Here is a 21046-nt window from a genome sequence, read left to right as displayed (position 1 = left end):
TATTTCTTATGTTCTTTATTGCGACTCTTTAACAAAGAGTGCTGTCTGCCAACTAATTGTTTTTTTGTTTTGTTTTGTTTTTGGACAGGGTCTCCCTCTGTTGCCCCAGCTGGAGTACAGAGGAACAGTCCTAGGTCACTGCTGCTTCAACCTCCCAGGCTCAAGCAATCCTCCCAGTTCAGCTTCCCGCGTAGCTGAGACCACAGGGGTACACCACTATGCCTGGCTACTTCAATTTTCATATACATTTTTTTTAGTTTCTGGTAGAGACAGGGTCTCACTATGTTGCCCAGGCCGGTCTGGAACTCCTGGGGGTCAGGTGGTCTTCTCACCTTCGCCTCCTAAAGTGCTGAGACTGCAGGCATGAGCCACCATGGCCAGTTCTAATATTGTTTCTTCTTTGAGACAGGGTCTTGCTCTGTTGCTCAGGCTGGAGTGCAGTGGCACAATCTCAGCCCACTGCAACCTCCACCTCTTGGGCTCAAGCAATCCTCCTGTTTCAGCCTTCTGAGTTGCTACGACCACAGGCGCATGCCACCATGCCCAACTAATTTTTGTATTTTTAATAGAGATGGGGTTTTGCCATGTTGCCTAGACTGGTCTCAAACTCCTGGGGTCAAGTGAATTATTTGCCTTAGCCTCCCAAAGTGCTGGGAATTACAGGTGTGAGCCAATGTGCCCAGGCTCCCCCAGTTTTGTTTTTAGTGTTGCTAACAGGTGGTTTGTGAAGGTTTTATTTCCTTGACATAGGAAAATAATAAATAGGTCATAAAAATCTTCTTCAGGCCGGGCATGGTGGCTAACGTCTGTAATCCTAGCACTTTGGGAGGCCGAGGCAGGTGGATCACCTGAGTTCGAGTCCAGCCTGACCAAGATGGAGAAACCCTGTCTCTACTAAAAATACAAAATTAGCAGGGCATGGTGGTGGCCAGTGCTACCCCAAGAACTGACAGCAAGGTAAGTGTTACGGCCTGTTGTGTGAACACCTGCGGGTCTTGCCATGTGTCTTCCCTGTTCCTGAGTGCATATACCACTGGGAAAGTAAACTTTCTGGTGTCAAGGAGTCAGAAGCAAGATATTTTATGATTTCAATATTTTTGATTAGAAAAATCAGAAGTTCTGCCAGGCGCAGTGGCTCACACCTATAATCCCAGCACTTTGGGAGGCCGAGACAGGCAGATCACCTGAGGTCGAGAGTTCAAGACCAGCCTGACCAACATGGAGAAACCCTGTCTTTACTAAAAATACAAAATAGCAGGGCATGCTGGCGCATGTCTGTAATCCCAGCTACTCGGGGGGCTGAGGCAGGAGAATCGCTTGAACCTGGGAGGCAGAGGTTGCAGTGAGCTGAGATTGCACCATTGCACTGCAGCCTGGGCAACAAGAGCAAAAATCCGTCTGAGAAACAGAACAAAACAAAACAAAACAAAACTGCTTCAAACAACTTTACTTTTAGCTCTTATTCCCTAAAAAGAAAAACCATAGCAAAACAATAACCTCAACAATCTTTTCTACTGAAATAATAATAAAAGCTACAAAAAATAGAATTTACAACCTCAGCTATTATCAATTAGGATATAATAAAAATAACAAGTGTTTTATATTCTTCAATTAAAAATGGGGTTCATAAATTAGTATTAGCTAAGATACATTAAACAGAGGTTTTTTTGTTTGTTTTTGAGATGGAGCCTTGCTCTGTCACCCAGGCTGGAGCACAGTGGCACGATCTTGGCTTATTTGCAACCTCTGCCTCCTGGGTTCAAGTGATTCTCCTACTTCAGCCTTCATAGTAGTTGGGATTACAGGCATGCACCACTATGCCCAGCCAGTTTTTGTATTTTTAGTCCCAGCTACTCTAAACTGATAATCTCTGCTACTAATTGAGGACATGAGAAAAAGTTTCATGGAATTTCTCCGAACTTAGTTATTTTATTGCCTAAATTTGAGGAAACAAGGTAGTTCTCATGTATTTATCCCTTATTAGGAATTTTAAATTCAAAACAGTTGAGTTCCTATTTTGTACAACACATTGTAAATGACACTGTGAGGAACACAGTGATAATAGATGAAAGAGCAAATATAGTAAAGATTGTAAAAGATGAAAGCCCTAGGGAGGCTGAGGCCTACAAAATGGAATTAAGTATGCATCAGATACATATTTTCTACTTAAAACTGCATCAGCATTTCTTCTGAGATGCTGTTAGGCCAGACTCTGAAAGAACAAATCATATGTCTTGCTGCTATAGAATGAATCTTAAATGAATTTCTTAGATTTTAAAGCATTAAACACTTTACAATCAATAGCTTGCACATGGCATGAAATTCAAAAGACACTAAGAGGTATGGTGAAAAGTCTGCCTCCCACTTCTGTTCTCACTCGGTTTCCCTTTCCTCAATGGCAACTACTATTACCAGATTCTTGTGTTCACTGAGACAGTACAGGCATATACAAGTGTATGGATACACATGTGTACTATAAATGTACATATACCTAACATAAAGATATATATGTTAGGCTTATTCAAAGGAAAAGCACAGAAGAAAAGGATTTCAAGGACTGGGGGCAATCAAGGGCAAAATTGGCAAACTCTTCCTAAGACCCAGATGCTCTGATAAAAATTAGTTATCCAACGCATTTTGGTATTATATTCTAATGGGTGCTCCACTATTTACTAGCTACATGACCTTAGTCAAGTTATTCACATGGTCTTTCCTTCATTTTACTCATCTGTAAAACGGGGATAATAATAGTAAGAGTGCTCCCTCATTAACACTGTTGAGGCATAAATGAAACATACTCATCTTACACAACCTATCAGTAAAACCTGACCAGGTGGCCACTTCCTCTTGAAATAGATTCTTCACTTTGCTTCCCAGACAACATGCTCTCCTAGTTTTCTTCCACCTCATAGGTTGTTTCTTCTCCAGTCTCCTTTGTTGGTTTCCATCCATCTCTTTGTCCAATTACACTGCAGTGCCCCAGGGCTCTGTCTTTAGGCTCCTTTTCTTCTCTAACCTCCCCTCATCTAATAGTATAGCTTTACATGAACCTTTACCCTTGCCATTCTAAAATTCTATCTTCAGCCTTGATTTCTGTTAACTCTACACTCACGTATCTCTACTAGAATGTCTAAGAGGCACCTCAAATTTAGTTAGTTAAAATCAAATCCTGTTCTTCCCCCAACCCCAATATGTTCCTCCCACAATCTTTCCCATCTCATTGGCAACTTTATCCTTCCAGTTGCTTAGGCCAAAACAAACAATCTGACTTGTCTCTTGCTTATACCTCATATCCAGCCCATCAGCAAAGCTTGTTGGCTCTGCAAATACAGCCACTTCTTTCCACTGTACCAATACTATCCTGGCCCAATTACTCTTCTCTCCTTTGGATAATTACAAGAACTTCATAGCTGGTGTCTACTTCTATCCCTGCCCTCTACAGCCTATTCTCAACATAAGGTGATCCTTATAGCATGCAAATCAGAACATATCACTCTTCAGGTCAAAACTCTCTAACAGCTTCTCATCTCACTCAGAGTAAAAGCCAAAAACTACAATGCCCTATAATTTGCCTCCTCCCACCTCTCTAACCTCATCTCCTACTACTCTTCCTCACAGCAAGCCTGCCATGCTAGCCTTTTCACTGTTCTCTGAATACTCCAGGCAAACTTACACCTCAAAGCTTTGCACCAGCTACTCAATCTGCCTGGATGACCCTTCTCCCAGATTTAACATGGTGTACTCCTTTATTTCTTTCAAGCCTTGGCTCAGATGCCATCTCAGTAAGGCCCTCCTGACCACCAGCTCCCTCCAATCCATACTCCCTATCCTGCTGCAATGCCATTTTATTTTAAAAAGACCAACCCAACCAACCAATCAACCAACCAACAAAACAAACCAACAAAAACCCTCCATGACACTTATCACATCTGACATACTGTATATTTTACTTATTTACCTATCTACTCTCAACCCCACTCCCAGGCTAGGAGAAAGTAAGTTCTGTGAGGGCAGGGATTTTTGTCTGTTTTTGTTCAATGCTGTACTTCAGCTCCTGGAATAGGGCCAGGCATATAGTAGTAGTTCAGTAAATATTAATGAATAATGAGGTAATGTATATATAAAGCACATGGCCTATAGTAAGGATCCAACACATTTTAGCTATTGTTAATAAAAATTTGCATACTTTGGTAAACTATTAACTTTTTATGTCATTAAGGGAAAACCTATAAAATCATACTTTAATATATTAAAAAGCTTGAATAAATTAATAATACAGCTTCCGTAGTGTCTCCTCTACTTCACAGTGAGAATGTGGTATATACTCTTGACAAAATCAGGAAGGAATTAGTAATGTAAAGTGAGGAGGAACTCAGTCTTATAGTACCAGGAACAAAGAGATCCTTCTTAATCAAGATTTTAAAAGCATGTTTCATGTTGACACTTATTTTATTTTGAAAGGAATCTCAAATTTAGCCCCTGAAAGAAATGTAAACATGTGGATGTTCATTCATCTGAATAATGTCACTAGTTAAAAACTTCCATTATTACTAATAAAAATAGCAACAGTATATTGTGCTATGAAATTCTAAACTGTTTCACAATAATTAATTAGTAAATGACATGACAAACGCTATCTACATACTCTCATTTTAATAAACTATCATGTACTAGGGCTTAATAGGAAAGAAATCAGCCTAGATCTTACCTAATTAGAGAACATTTCTGTATTAGGATACAGTACTGAAAACTCAATAGTGGTTTCCAGTGGACAAGTTTTCATACTACGATCTAACAAAAATCTCTAAGCTACTTAAAGTGTTAGAAATAAAAATTTGTGACTCAATACTTATGCCTTGGAGCATGTCTTTATTTTTAATTAACAGTAAAGGTCCAATTTAAAGCAGAATATGTCAACTGATTAGCTCTAAGTTCAGGGTTCTGTCACACATGCCTGTACTGCTGACAAAAAGTTAAATGCAAGGCAATGAATGTAGTTTTTTTGAACTTTTTTTTAAGTCAAAAATTTATCTAAAGATTTTGACCCAATGGATACCAAATAAACTACTTATAAAAGCAGGTCTTTTTTTTTTTTTTTTTTTTTTTTTTGGCTACAGACATTTAAATAATCTATATTTGTATGGTGATATCTTGGAGATTACTTTACTATCAATATATAGAAGTAATAACCTGGTAGATAGTATTACCTATGAAAGGTCCATCCCATCTGCTATTCTTGCTGAAAGCTTTTCATGCACCAGTAAACTCAGTAAATATCAGAAGATAAAGCATAAGCCTACCATGCCACGGATTTACTCCTAATGTCTCCTCAAAGTGCAGCCCAATACAACGATTACAAATGATTTTCTTCTAATGTCATTTTACATAACCCTTTTTTCTGCATGAGTAGTTAGTGTGGAATGAATGAATGAATGCCATTAAAACAGTTAATCATTATCTGGGACACTGGCCTTACTCCCTTCACTACTAGGAATCTCCATGACAAAGGCCAAGAGATCAAAATGCTATAGCTGCCTCAGTGTCCTATTTCTAAGGGTAATTTTTTATGCAAATGAGCCTGCTGGGCATCTCCCTCTGTGACCTTCAGCTGCCCTTATCTAAACTGACTTTGATCCAATGAGGGCTTGCATCTAACTGCAGCTCATTACTATACAGGATATGTAATCAATTTCACTAATTAAAGGGTATTTCCTACTCTGTGAATGCAAAATGGATTTATTTTTATAATCACACATATGCTTAAAGACTACACTATGTGTTTTTACTTATTAATCCAGTTTTCTATATGAACATACATTAAAAAGCAAATATATTAAATACTTGAGGTATATGCATTCATAACCAAATGTAACACTGAGAAAAGTAGAGCTTGGCTCCAATCTTAGTGACTAAATCACATGGGCATATGCACCTCTTCAATCAGTATGATTATCATGTTTGAGAACAATCTTATTCTTTCATATTTCCAAATTAGTGTTTTCTTCCTATAAACTCACAAATAGGACAAAACTTTACCCCAATACTCATGTATCTAAAAAAACTAACCCAAGTAATCAAATAGGACTTCTCAAGAAAATGTTACCCCAAACCAAAAGCTTGTCACCATATTCAAAGTCTATTAGTTGAGGTGATCTAATAGCATCATTTTGGAATTTCAGCAGAATAAAAGGTTAAATTTAAAGTACACCTTTCTATTTCAAGATATCGATTTCTTTCTTTCTTCTTCCTTTTTTTTTTTTTTTTTTGAGATAAAGTCTTGCTCTGTCGTCTAGGCTGGAGACTAGTGGTGCAATCTTGGCTCACTGCAACCTCCATCTCCTGGGTTCAAGCAATTCTCCTGCCTCAGCCTTCTGAGTAGCTGGGACTACAGGTGCCCACCACCACGCCAGGCTAATTTTTGTATTTTTAATAGAGATGGGGTTTCACCATGTTGGCCAGGCTGGTCTTGAACTCCTGACCTCAAGTGATATACCCCTCTCGGCCTCCCAAAGTGTTGGGATTACAGGCATGAGCCACCATGCCCGGTCAAGATATTGCTTTCCTGTGGTTATTCTAGAGATCAGATAGAGTTTTCTAAATATTTTATTCAGTTTTATATAGAGTAGTCAGGGAAAGAAGAATGGATACTTTCCCTTTCCGTTGGCATTGTTTAAAATATGAACACCAACAGAATTGTAATTAGTATATATTCAAGGGGTAGGAGTGAGTCTGGAATATCTGGGGCAAAAAGGAAAGCTAAAAGTTAAGCAAACTGTTTTACAGTGAATGGAACCAAAGCGGAGGCTGTGAGACAACAAAGATGATGAAGCTGTATTACAAAAAAGCAAAAACGGATTCCCTTTCCTCCCTTTAAGGTGTTTTCCTGAGGTAGATCCTTACACCTGGGACCTGAACTCTAGGCCTACTTCAACTATGGTTTTGGACAAAACTTTCCATTTGTACACTGTTCTGGCAAATATTCATAGTATTACTTCCCTTTCAGGAATACTAGGAAGAATTTTCTCCAAGCTAATGGCTTTAGAATTATTTTTAAATAGTGCTTCCTCTATGAAGTTTTTAAAGCTTTTATTTTTTCTTAGTGAAAAAACAGAATTCCCCTGTATTCTAGTGGACATTGCTACTAATTTTCCTCACATTAAAAATGGCATTAAAAGTACCATATATGATAATACCTATATAGATAATATTTTTATGTGTTAAAAAAACTATGTCATGTACCCAATAGACTACCAATCCATTGGGTAATTCCTTAATTAGGCAGATTTTTGAAACATGTATTATGTACACAACAGACCGGAACGTCTCCTTTGGAGCATTTTCTAGTCTATCGGGTGATTACATCATTAAGCCACACATGCTACGTAGAAAAAAATCCTTATGAAAATTCATGAAAAAATGTACAGGACATCATTAGCATGCAGCAGACGTGTATGCTTTTGATATTTTCTCTGTTTAAAAAAAAACAAACAAACCATGAAGTAATTAGTCCAGGCCATGAAAACATGAGAAAGGTACCAGACACTGGTGAAAATAAAAATAGTAAAAAAATGCATCTCTCATGGCTTATCTGAAGGTAATTTGCCTTACTGGAAAATAGATTCTTAAAGAGTGTTCATTTGAACTGCAGAATAACGTGTGTTGTTTAGTTATTTGATATTTCCTGTATCTCTCTGTAACTTCCTCCCTACTTCTCTTTTGGATACACTGAAATTTTATATACCAATGGGTTGAAAGGTTGCAAATGACCAATCATTCAAGGCCTTGTATTACTTTATGTTTATATACTTATGTCTTCATTTTATGTAGTCAAGAGTGTAAGTGATTTCATAATTCTTTTTCAGTAAATCAAAACTACATTAAAGCAACATAAATAGGTATTAATTGTTGGTATAACGTCCAATAGTGAAAGGGTTATATATTCAAAACATTAACCACAAGGCAAAATCTAAAATATAATACATTTGAAGACTAAAAAGAAGCACGAGTTTTATAAAAATTAGCTATAATAGCTTATTAATTTATAACCTTTCTTTTTTTAAGTGGGACACTCCCCCTGCCAAAACCCCAGCAACAAAAAGAAAACCTCAATAAGCAGAGAACAATGAACATATGCAACACAGTAAGGATCAGAGTAATTCACTTCCTGAATGCTCCAAATCTTCGTGGCTTAAAAAGCATCCCAATTTTCTCTAAAGGTAGTAGCATTTATTCACTGGGCCATAGCTAATTTTACATGGAATGCAAAAATGTTAGTTTAAGTTTAATTTACCACCCTATTTAAATATTTCCAATGTAGCTCTCAAACTGCAGAGCTATCCCTCTGTCTATTTTAATTTTAAAGTAAGTTAGCAGAGGCTTCCTTCTTAATCCCCAGAGACTACCTACATAGTGACACAAACGCACAAATTTATGACAGCAACATAAATGCTCTTCTGAAGTAATGTGCAACATTAAGTGAAAATCGTTTCCTGGAAAGATATTATAGGTATCTATATTTTATTTGCCATCTTAAACATATCTGAGTCTTTATGGCCTTATTTTAAAAATGTATTTCCTTTTTATATTTCCTGGTGCAAATGGACTGCATAAATAAGCAATGTGCTATGAGGCTTCAGACCAGCCGATAAAACCTTTCAATTTTCATGCCAGCTTCTTCTTTTGTAATTCAAATCTGCCTGGAAACTGGCAGCTCTGAAAACTGAAACAAGCACTGCCACAAATACCTTGTAATGCTATCGACCTTGTCTGCCCATGCAGTGAGAAAGGGGGATGCGTATGTGTCTGCAGCCATCCAGATAACACAACTCATTTTTTTTGGGGGGGGGGGTTCGGTGGGTGGGGTGGGGTGGGGATAACAGAAGCCAGCCCCAGACTGTGCACCAAAAGCAGTCATTACCAGGCAAGCTGGAGAATAAGTCTCTTCAAAATACACAGTGCATTTAAAAACCATATATGAGGCTGAGCCACTGCTGTCATTACCAATTTTAATTTAGCCCCTTCAGTTTGCCAGCCAGATAAACTCTTTAGTGCTGTTTTTTAATCTTTTTGCCACGTTTTATGTTTAGTAATATGGACAGGAGAAGGAATCACTTTTAGGGGAAATAAAGAAATAGATCCGCTTATCGGCACCCATCAGAAAGTTCATTAATCAGCCAGGCTTTGTGCCCTCTAAATTGAAAGGTTAAATAATCCTCTCAGGAATATTTCTCAGCCCCTCCGCCAATTGTCCGGAGAGGAGCTGCCATTCATAGCATGCGGGATCGGTGACAGGGTATCTTACCACTGTTTGGAACCCAAACAATGATGGACAAATGGCTTGGTTTACAAAGAAACCATTTAGTACACAGATGGAGAAGGACCACAAGCTTAGATGCAGGATGGAGGGATGAAGTCATGGAGACAGGGTGTAGGGGGAAGGGACAGAAAATAACACATAAATGTGTGAATCCAGGGACATTTTATCTGAATATTTATTGGGCGAAACTATAAAACACAGAAATCACACTAAGATACATCTTCCAACCATATGAAATGCTTAACATACTCAAATCTGCTTCTATATTTTGCATATGATTGTACATGAACCTCAATAAAAAATTATAGAAGAATAGAAGCATAGCTCTATTATGTTTATTAGCTAATACACGGGGATCAAAATAAACCCCAAGATTTTCATTTTTACTGTAACTCTACATGACTTACAACACACGGCCCTCCCACCACCTGCCATCCTAACTCTGCTTATCCTATTCTAATACTCTTAACCATCCGTCACAAAGGCAGGGAGTTCCACAGCTGCAAGAACCTGTTAGAAGGGGGAAGTAATGTTCTTCTGCTTTTACAGTATGTTCCATTTTAGCCTCTGCTCAAAACAAGGAACAAACATGAAATAGGAATGCTCTTTGAAAGAATACAAATCGCATGTACTGTTAATGCACTTAAGTTAGAGTTGCCTTTTTTGCTGGACCTATCTGAGAATACAGTTGGAAGTCTGCAGCATTAAATTTGCTATGAAATCAGGCTGGTTTCTGGCATTAGTCATGCGAAGGCATAAAGTAGTTTTACTTGAAGTGCAAAAACTGGTATGCTATTTTGCACTTCAGGTAAAACTATGTAATGTCTTTCTTATCTGATTAACATAAGCCCTCTACCCCTAGCAGAAAGTATTCTAATTGGGATGTGTTTCTGTGGGGGTCAATTTTTCAATTTTGTATTATTCTTATTATTTGTACAGGGAGCAATATATATAATTTCCTGAGACAGAGTCTTGCTCTGTCACCCAGGCTGGTAGGCAGTGGCACAATCTCAGGTCACTGCAACCTCTGCCTCCCGGGTTCAAGCGATTCTCCTGCCTCAGCCTCCCAAGTAGATATTACAGGCATGCGCCACCATGTCTGGCTAATTTTTGTATTCTTAGTAGAGACAGGGTTTCACCATATTGGCTAGGATGGTGTTGATCTCTTGACCTTGTGAAACACCCGCCTCGGCCTCCCAAAGTGCTGGGATTACAGGCTTGAGCCACTGTGCCGGGCAGGGAGCAAATATTTATATAATTTATTTGCTTATGATAGAGAACTATATTCAGACTACTAAAGTTATCACTTAAGAATCACACATTTATTAACATACATTTTCAAAGTAAAATTGCATTTTTATGATATATATTTTATATGGTCACTTTCATTAGAAAAGAAAGTAGCCTAAGTGGAAAAGAATAAGACAAGTATAAATAATTCAAAAATGAAAACTGAGGTAAATAATTCTGTCAACAAAAGATTCACTTCAATAAATGTAAGCAGGAAACACTGTTAGGAGACAGAGTAAAGAGGTCCTTATTAATCTCCTAATCTTAGGCAGAAGACATGATAATTATCTGAGTTTGAGATGTTAGTCTCTACAGGTGAGAGATGCCTTTGGATTTGCCACAGTACGGCTTGCACAGTGTTTAACATGCTCTATTTGTCAGGTATTGTGCTTTACCTTTATCATCTCATCACATACTTACAAAAATCCTACCAGGCATTATCCCCATTTTTCACATGAAGAAACTGAGGACTTCAGAAGTTAAATATTTCAACTATGTTTGCACATTTAGTATACAGAAAAGAGCCAGACTCTGAATCACAGTCCAATTCCAAAGCTGGTATTCTTTTCCCTGTTATGATAAAAACAAAAACAAAACACTACCTAGTAATTTCCTCAGAAATTTGCTTGCTCATCTGGTCTAATTTTATAGCACAGTTTTCTAAGGACTTGGTAAAAACAAGGAGGAAATGTACAACTATAAACAAACGAAATGTGAGAGATCCAAGAAGACAAAATTGATATTATATAAACAAAGCTAAGAACCCAAACTTTAGTTCTCCTAACTGAATAAAAATGTGGGGTAACCCACAAATCAACGTAAAAGAACACATTTATGTAAAATGGACACATTACAAAATTATAAAAATGATCTTATATCCAATGATTCAGTTTTATATGAAAAATGGAATAAAAATAATTTAGTAACTTTATTACCAGTTGATATGCACATGTGCATTCTTTTCACAAAGCTAATAAAAATTCCTAAATGCTCACTTTAAATAATTCTTGTTTTAAAATGTGATCTATTTATGTACCGGTGTACCAATTAAGGTGAAGTTCTAATTTAATCCTAAAGATTTTAAACATATTTTTTTTGTTAAATGCTTTCTAAAGAGGTAGCGTATTTCTTCATTTGTTTTTAGTATTTCTTAAACACCAGTGTTGCTGGTTTTGGAGGACCATTGCATCAACCTCAAAATAGCTGGAAGAAAATACTTATATATGTACCAAAAAAACCCACACAAGACTCCCTTGAATTACAGATATAGAGGGATCAAACGACTAATATATTTTAAGTCTAAAATCTAACTGATTTTTAACAATAATTCATTAACTTTTAGTCATTGAAAAGACTGTGCTTTTGAAAACTTAAGTTTATTACCGCAGCTTATATCATAACAGAAAATATAACACTAGTTCAGAGAGACTGTTCATGTCAAAAAATCAAGGAGTCTTTTTAGGAGTCTTTCCCTGCAGATTATTCAAATAATCGATCCAAACCCTTAAAGGTTATGGTTGATCATGATTGTGAGTAACTAATTGATTCCTAAATACTTAAGACCTTTAGGAATTACTGTAATCTACCATGTCATTCACATGCATGGTTACCAAAATGAATGTCTAATACAAATATCATTGTTCTAGTATATTTTATCTACATTTATTGTTGCACTGAAATGTTCAGAAAAGACTATGGCAAGTTTCATCACTTGTAATATAATTAAAAAATGAAATGACTGGGTATATATCCAAAGGATTAATAAATTGCTCTACTATAAGGACACATGCACACGAATGTTCACTGCAGCACTGTTTACAATAGCAAAGACTTGTAACCAACCCAAATGCCCATCAATGATAGACTGGACAGGGAAAATATGGCACATACACACCATGGAATACTATGCAGCCATCAAAAACAATGAGTTTGTGTCCTTTGTAGGGACATGGATGAACCAGGAAACCATCATTCTCAGCAAACTGACACAAGAACAGAAAATCAAACACCGCATGTTCTCACTCATAGGTGGGTGTTGAACAATGAGAACACACGGACACAGGGAGGGGAGCATCACATACTGGGGTCTGTAAAGGGAAAATAGGGGAGGGACAGCAGGGAGTGGGGAGTTGGGGAGAGATAGCATGGGGAGAAATGCCAGATATAGGTGATGGGGAGGAAGGCAGCACATCACACTGCCATGTATGTACCGATGCAACAATCTTGCATGTTCTTTACATGTACCCCAAAACCTAAAATGCAATTAAAAAAAATAAAAAATAAAAAAAAGAAAAGAAATGGCATGAAACATCTGTTCAAAGCACATGAGAAATAATCACTTGAATATGCTAAAGTTATCTAAATAATACTTCTACACTCTTTACGTGTATGTAACATGACAAAGAATTGACAATCACTCAACACTTAAAATTTTAAAACTAATTTGTTATATAGTCAGATACTGCACAATGGTAAACTGCATGAATTTTGAAAAATCTAAGAGTATTTGTTTATATTTATATTCATTTTTGTTATAATAGAGTCACTCTTGCAAAGTGCAGAGTTGCAAGTAAAAAGAAATGTAGTTTTGCCTCTGAGCAAGGATGACATGTAAATTTATCAAGTGTTCCATATTTTAATTTTTTTAAAAAAAGAATTGTAGTTTTCTTTGAGATTATATGAATACTGTGGGTTTTTTAAAAGATTTTTAAAGTGTGCTTATAAGTTAAAATAAGAACACTTAGAAATGAAAATTAATTACCACAGTGTTTAATCACCAAGAATAAATTGCCCCTACAATGCCTATAATTCCTTTCTAAGTAATGCTGAACACACATGGGGAAGAGAGGAAAGGGTAATAAAAAAAAGAGTCCAAATGTGATGTTCCATTTGTCAGCCTCAGGATAAACATTTGTTAACAGATAAGAAAACAGATGACCACAACAAGTACTTCTTCACTTTTTAAAACAAATAAAACTTAAACTCCATATGAGAAATCTTTAAGTTCTAAATAGAATGGTCTTTGCCCCCAGCCACTAGGGGCAGGAAAAAAAAAGCACAGGGACTTTTTCTGTCAAATAAAAAAAGGAAGTCACTATTCACAGAACTTCTGATTCAATTATTTTATTATTGAATAACATCTAATATCGAAAAAAAATGTGCCAAATTCATGATGACTAGTGATTAGGTCATTAAAGATATTTAAAAGATGGCAAAAGCACAGCTGCTTCTATGCCAAAACATTTATAATAAATCTTTCCTAAATTGTGTGAAGGCGGCATACTTTTAATTGCTTCATTATCTGAAACATTTAAATCTACATTAGGATTACTATCATAAAGTACTTGATATTACCTAAATATATTAATGCAAGAAAAAAACTACGCAAAATATGCCATATTGATTTCCCATTTAAACCAAATTAGTATTTGCATTAAAATACTGAAAACCAAGTAACTTGAGAATTCAATGAGTGAACACTTCAATATTTCTTTGTAAAGAAGAAAATACTAAGGTTCTCACAAGTGCTCCAATAAATATAAATTACATCCAAATCTAAATAATCTTATTCTATCTCCATTCAAAAATAAATAAAAAATAAATATGTATACATACAATTTCCAAATATCTGAGGAAATGCAATGGGAGCAAAAATAACATATACATTTATAATTCACAACATTCATTTTTCTTCCTTTCCTTTACAGTAGCTTTAGAAAATTGCTTTTTGATGATTTGGCAAATTGTATTTATTTTTAAAAGAATCTCATTTATTGAGATTGATAATTCCAGGTTTCATTTGCTTTAAAATTGCATTTTTCAATGATAAGTTCTGGCAAAATGTGGTTCAATATGCCAGTGAAATAAAGATTAAAAAAAAAAAATCAGTTGACCTACTCTGTAAATGTAGTAATTATCTTTCCTACCAAACTCAAAATATGGAAAGATTGAAGTAAAAATTATTAGAATAATTTTAGCAGCAAATTATTTAAGAACAAGACAAATATTTAATATAAAACAATGCATTAAATTTTGCATTTGAAAAATCTTTAAAAATTTTGGTCATTCTCCAAATGCATTTTCTATCTCTGTTATCAGAGATGGACTATTACAAGTTATCAATGCTTCTTCAAAAATAAATCTTGTTATTCAGACACCAAGTAACTGAAAAGATAAAGCAGTCTGATTTTGTAGTACTACAATGTAAAGATGGCCCTGAAGCACTACGAAAGAGTCCTGTGCTTTCTGAATGATCACAGCACAATCACGTTCACCTCAGAAGTATTTTAGCATTAAGGACATTTTAAATGAAAACTAAACCTCTGACAATTTGACAGAGATGTAATGTCTCAATAGCAACAACTGGTCAATAAAAACCTTTTAAAACAGCAATATCAGATACAGAGGGAAAAACCTATAATTTATACAATATTATTTCTGTTTCTTGAGGAAGTGGGCAGAGTGAGTTGAACTACCAAAACAAAAACTTCCAAAATGAACGTATAATGTGTTAGTTTATGAAAACTTATGTGCTAGGCCTCAAAAATGGTATCAATAAAAATGGTGCTTAGATAACTCCAAAATCTCATATGAGATTTTGGGAGTTATTTAGCATTTTATAAGACAATATGTAACCAGTTCTATTTTCTTAAAGACACCAAAGCATACAACCAGGAAAAGAGAAAGGCCTATCACTTGGTATCTACTGTGTGGATGGGGTTATTGTGGGTTTTACAGGTCTGCTTATGCAGCCAAGAACCTCTCAGAAAGGTATTTAGGAATCCCAATATATATTCAATTAACCAGAAAAAGAAAATATTCTGGCTGACTTTTTAAATCTCTTTATTTCACATTTTAAGTTATTTTAAAAGAAAAACATTCCGTATTAGCATTAGGCAATTAGAAAATTATCCTATCTTACATCGCCATCTCAGGATAAAGGCGTTTGTATAGCTACAGTCTCAGAACCAAAATCACCTTCATATTCCTTCCACTGGACTGTAAAACATAGTTCTAGAGTTAAATCCCAATCAGTTGACATTCAGGGGTACACACTCTGCGGTATGGCATAGAATGCTTTAGAGAATAACATTCTCACTCAGTATAAAACTCCAAAGAGTGAAAACACAACAAAATATATTTCTAAATGGGTATTTCTAGGTAAGGACAGAAAACTAAGTGGCAAAATGAAATGTAATATTGTTACTTATGGTCTATAAACTATACTCTGACAAACTCTGGCCATAAGCCTTTCCTAGGCCAGAAAGGAAGGCAAGAAAACTTATTTCTCTACTCTTCTCCATTTCCTGGACAACAAATATTCAATTTTTTGAAGTGTGAATTCTAGGCATTCAAAACATTATATATAAATAAACACTTAAGGTTTAATTCTTCTAAAACAGTTATATTTGCTTCCTGCTTAAAACTTCAGTTAAAAAAAAAAGGTAGCAGGGTTGAAATACATTTTAACAATGTACACAAAGAAATCAAGTGCAAAATTAAACATAAAAGATGCATTGTCCTTTTAGGTTCTTAACACATACAGCCCTCAAATAGCAAAGTCCTGGTTACTTTTTAAAGTAAGTAGATTAAAAACAAGATTAACCAAATGTCCAACTCATGTCAAATTATAGCCTCTACTAGTTAAAAATTCTGTTGGCTGTAAAACTCTGTTGGTGGCCATATTGGCCTCGGATTTTTAATATAAATGAGACTAGAAATGACAGGGGGGTGGGGGAAGGGACATTCCTTCTTGAATAGTGAAAGAGGGAAAATTTTATCTAGAATGTTATTTTAAAGATGAAAAAGAACATTAAAAGTCAGGCTCTACAAAAATTTGAAAATGTAGCAGAAATGAAAAGACAAGAGGTTATATTTTAGCTTCATTATCAAACATTTAAAAACATTCTAAACATTTTTGAAAGAGGTAAAAATATTAGCTATTGAGGAAATTATGTAATTGTTAAATAAAAATTTTTCTCATGGTCTCCAAATTGATAGAGACATTAAATTATATGACATAATTTTATGATCACTAAAACAGAGAAAGATGATGTCACCAGATGGTTGTTGTTGTTTGTATATATGTAGTCTTTTTAGTTTTATTAGCATGCACTCTTTAGAATGATGGTCTTTGGCTTTTATTAATGTAGTCAAGTCTAGTTGATTAAAAGCTAGCTATTCAGATACAAGTTGTTGAAGATATTTCATTTTATTTTTCATGAAATTGTTGAAAACAGTAGCACTTCTACAACTTTTTTCTTAGTTCTGAAAGTATCTTAAGGAATTTTTTATTTGGAATATTTCAAAAGTCCACTCATAACAATCAAGTACACCACCTTTCTTATGTGTTTGAGAAATAATATTCTGCTTAACCTATAGCATTTTTTGGTTTTTAAATAAAATGATTCCTGGATAAACATTAATTTACTGTTGTTAAAATTTAAGTTGCTCTGTAAATGACCTTCTAGTTGGGAGGCAGATAAAACCAACTGAAAAGCTCCCAAATACAAACATTTCCAAACCGGATACTAATCACCTTTCCCATCATTTGTAATAAGAAATATGACAATTTTGGTTAGAAAAAGTAATTAATCAACACCTAAGTGTAGAAAGCTCCAGTTTTAAGAAGACTGATTTAAATGAATAAGCAGTAACAATTTTAACTGAGGCTTTATTACTTGGTCATTGGGCTGACTGACTCAATATTCATGTGTGAGGGCTACTAGGAGTCAATAGATGGCAGTCCATAGCCTAGTAAAAGAGCTGAAGCTGACTAAAATCACCATGCATCTTGTTTTTATTCAAGATTGAATATTGCTTCATTGCATACATTTGGATATTGTCCATAACTGTTAATTTAAATAATTACTTGACTATTTTAGAGACACTGATTCATGTACACATGTTCATAAACATGCTAGTTTTACATTTATACTTGCATAAACTCATTATTAATTTCAACTTGATAATTTATAAACTGTGATGGCTACTTCAATATTATTTTAAAAAATTAACCACGATTACAGATTGGAGCAAACAACATTTTCAAATTGAATTTGTTATACCTATAAATAGAATATATTGTAATTCATTAAAAAGTAAATTAATTTTTTCCTAACGATTATTTTAAAAATTTGTTTCTGAACAGCCAAAATATTAAGCAAACCTTCAAATATTTCTGTTAAACTGAAACTAATTTTTACCTTTTATAGTTATATAAAAGAACACAGGTGTAAATAATCAAAAACAATGCTTCCTATACTTCAAGATTGGAACGGTTTAAATGAGGAGAAAAGCTAAAATAAATGCAATGTCAAAACTATAAGGATATTACTTATACAGTTACAAAGAGTGGCTCTGTGATCTTGAAAAGTATAACACATATAATTAGATTATAATTAAGTTTAGGCTACAAGAATTTCAGCATATTATGTTAGGATTAAAAAATCTGCTGCATAAGCACAAACAATGTATTTAGATGAATTATATCTGTAATATACATGTGTTACATACATGGGTATGTATATATTTTTGGGTATAACACTTAAGTTTTAAACAAACCTTAATTTGGGATTTGAGGAACAGCTGAGGAGTTACAGCTTTCTACTGAAAATCTTTAAATAAATTAAATGGTAATCACAAAATATGAAAACAAACCACCTTATGGCTTCTTGGGCCTGTGACAGACAGATAGATAGGTATTTTGAGTCTACTTGCTGGTTTACTTTTTTTTTTTCCTCTAAGGAGAATAAGAAGAAAGTCATATTTTGAAAGAATTTAGCTTTGTATTTTTACAATCTGTCTTTGTGTAAACAAAACTTTTAAACATGCTAAACCTTAAGGAACATGTTTAACAACTTTTAATTAATATATGTTATATAACTGTAATAATTAAAATAATAATGGTCTCTTGCTCAGCATAACATATTTAATACAGTAAAAGAAGTGAGTAGTAGGGCTATGGTGAATTATTGAAATGATTTAAGCTTAATATTAAAAGTAAAGTAACTTCATAATATTGAGCACCAATTAGCTTCTCTAGCAAACTGTTTTCTACTTCTACTTAGCCTAAAATTACAGTAAAAGGAAACTAAGAATTGAATAACTTGAATGGTATTAAGCAGATATTTATATATTCTGAATAAGTCAAGAAGGGCTTAAGGATATGACAGCTGAATTATTCTCTATGAAATATACACTAAGCTTTTTCTAGGTTCATTGAAAAATATGAGTAACTGTTTCAGTAAAGGCAACTGAAGATACTGTGGACTGAATGCTTGTGGACTGTGGATAATACAACACTTTAAAGACACTGGATTATTACTCTTTTTTATGGCTCCCAGTATACTTTTTCCCTTTAGTTTAATGAATATATAGTCTGAAAGACTAAGAGATACCATGATGTAATCATTAAATGTTGTGAGTAATAAAAAAATCAAATTCCTTTAAGAACAGGAAGATAGGGTAGGGGGCAGTGGAAAAGAGAAAAAGTGTATTATTGGTTTCTCAGTACAAAAACTCTTCAGATGTTTATTATCTTCCAGCAGAAGATGCTTGTCTATATTTTATGGTCAGCAGTTCAGAGAAGGGTAAATAGGCTAGGTCTTGGGGAAAATAAAAAAGGTGTTTCTACTCACTGTTAGGTGATACTGCCTCCAGATTTCTGTGCAAGCCTGGAAAATAAAAATATTGATCAGCTGGGAGCATGAAACAAGGTACTTTACAGCCTGTTGGTTTTGGCATAACCCAGCATCCACTGGTGTCGGTCACAGGAAAATAAGAAGCTTAACAGAAAGGGTCTGCATTTCAGCTTCAAAAACCTGGCTAGACAGTTTAATTGAATTTTACACTGGTTTAACACACTCCCTGCTATTGTCAGAAAGCCAGTAACAAAGTTTTCTCTCTCCTTTTTTCTTTTCAGGTTAGAAGTTTTGGGCACTAAGATGTGATAAAGAGCCATAATTCAGTTAAACTGATAAATGAACTGCAGTGGTCAAAATCAATAAACTCAACAAGTAGACCTTTTAAAACAACATTTTGAACTTTGGTAGTAAGATGGAATACAATTTAATAGTAACTGCTTTAAGAAGATCTCACTGTTGTTATATTTGTGATATCTGTTGGCATCTTTTACCGAATCACTTGGTGCTAACTTTCAATACTCTATAAGAAAGAGAATTAAAAACAAGAACAAAAATGTCTGCAAGTCCATGCTTCTTCCCTTAAATGTCAAATCTTTCCATATCCTGATCTGTAGCAAAATAACCTTAAAAAACTCCAAAACCTCGATAATCTTGTAAAAGATATACTTACTGAAACCAGAATAGGTGACAACAAAAGAACCAACCAAAGAAGCAAATATACACAATAGCAGCAACAACGAAAACCAGTGATTAGGACATATTTTCTTACTAATACATATATAAATCTACATATGCCTAAATTATGACCTTGTTAAGGATACTTTTTCTAATCAAGCTGCTTATGTATAGTTGATCGGTTTACCGCCTTCTCAGGAGCAAAAAAAAAGTATGTTGTTTGTAACTATATACATGACCTAAATAAATTAAAACACTAAGCAAAGGAAATGGTAATTCTTAAAGTGAATAGGAATTTATAGCTTTTGTTTATAGATGCATGCCTAAAACTAGATTTAGACTTTTTGAAATCTTTGTAATTTTTGACATATACTGATTCCAATCCTTACCGATTTGTCCTTCCTCTTTCATTTATTTTTCAAACTACTGATAAGACTAACAAAGATAATTAATACAATCTGAAAATATCACAGGTATAACTAAGAAACAATATTTAAATGCCATTTATATATTATACCACCATAAGTGCTGATTATACTCTACTGATTATACCACCATAACTGCTGAGACAAAAATGTATATGTTTCAACTATGCTGAAAAATTTTATCCTTTATGCATTTTAAGATTAACTTTCCTGTGTAATTTTCTATAGAAAGCTGTGTAGACTGCTTTCCATAGGAAAGTCTGTTTAGTGGTCAGCTTTCCAGTTTTAATGTTGAATTCCTGGAAACTAAAGTGTCTTACTAAAAAAAACCCCCACTTATGATACCCAGTGTTCTCTGGATGAACAACAGTGATGAAAAGACAACTATTAAAAGTAAAAGGTTGATTCACAAGGCAAAGATCATGTTAGTGCCAAATGTAGCCACAAACTCGTAGGTCGCAAAAGTTCTTAAGAATATATACAAAAATTATCTGTTTTTATAAACATATATACACACAAAGACCTAATGTACAATATATCCTTAAATATTCAGTTCCTACCTTCTATCATAAGCTTTTTGCTGTATATATATAATTTGAGTTGGATTATTATAGAAATAAGCAGTTATTTATACATTAGTTATGGATAGTTCTTGATTACCACAGTGTCCTCAGAATAATACGGTTGAAAAATCA

At 34.5% G+C, this 21046-nt stretch overlaps 1 protein-coding gene across 6 annotated transcripts in view; it reads right to left on the bottom strand.

Moving 5' to 3' along the window:
• The window catches only part of ZCCHC7 (zinc finger CCHC-type containing 7), a 232341-nt gene that overhangs the window by 10477 nt on the left and 200818 nt on the right, over positions 1-21046 (bottom strand). For all 6 annotated transcript variants that reach the window (XM_037743699.1, XM_037743698.1, XM_017543194.2 and 3 more), the window contains one exon: positions 19246-19281. In XM_037743699.1, coding sequence (XP_037599627.1) covers positions 19246-19281 — 36 coding nt within the window. The remainder of the gene's footprint in view (positions 1-19245; positions 19282-21046) is intronic.

Source organism: Cebus imitator, unplaced genomic scaffold (assembly GCF_001604975.1).
Source record: "Cebus imitator isolate Cc_AM_T3 unplaced genomic scaffold, Cebus_imitator-1.0 Scaffold149, whole genome shotgun sequence".
Taxonomy (NCBI): Eukaryota; Metazoa; Chordata; class Mammalia; order Primates; family Cebidae; genus Cebus; species Cebus imitator.
The sequence above is the reverse complement of the archived record's forward strand: the minus strand, read 5'-3'. Positions and strand labels throughout refer to the sequence as shown.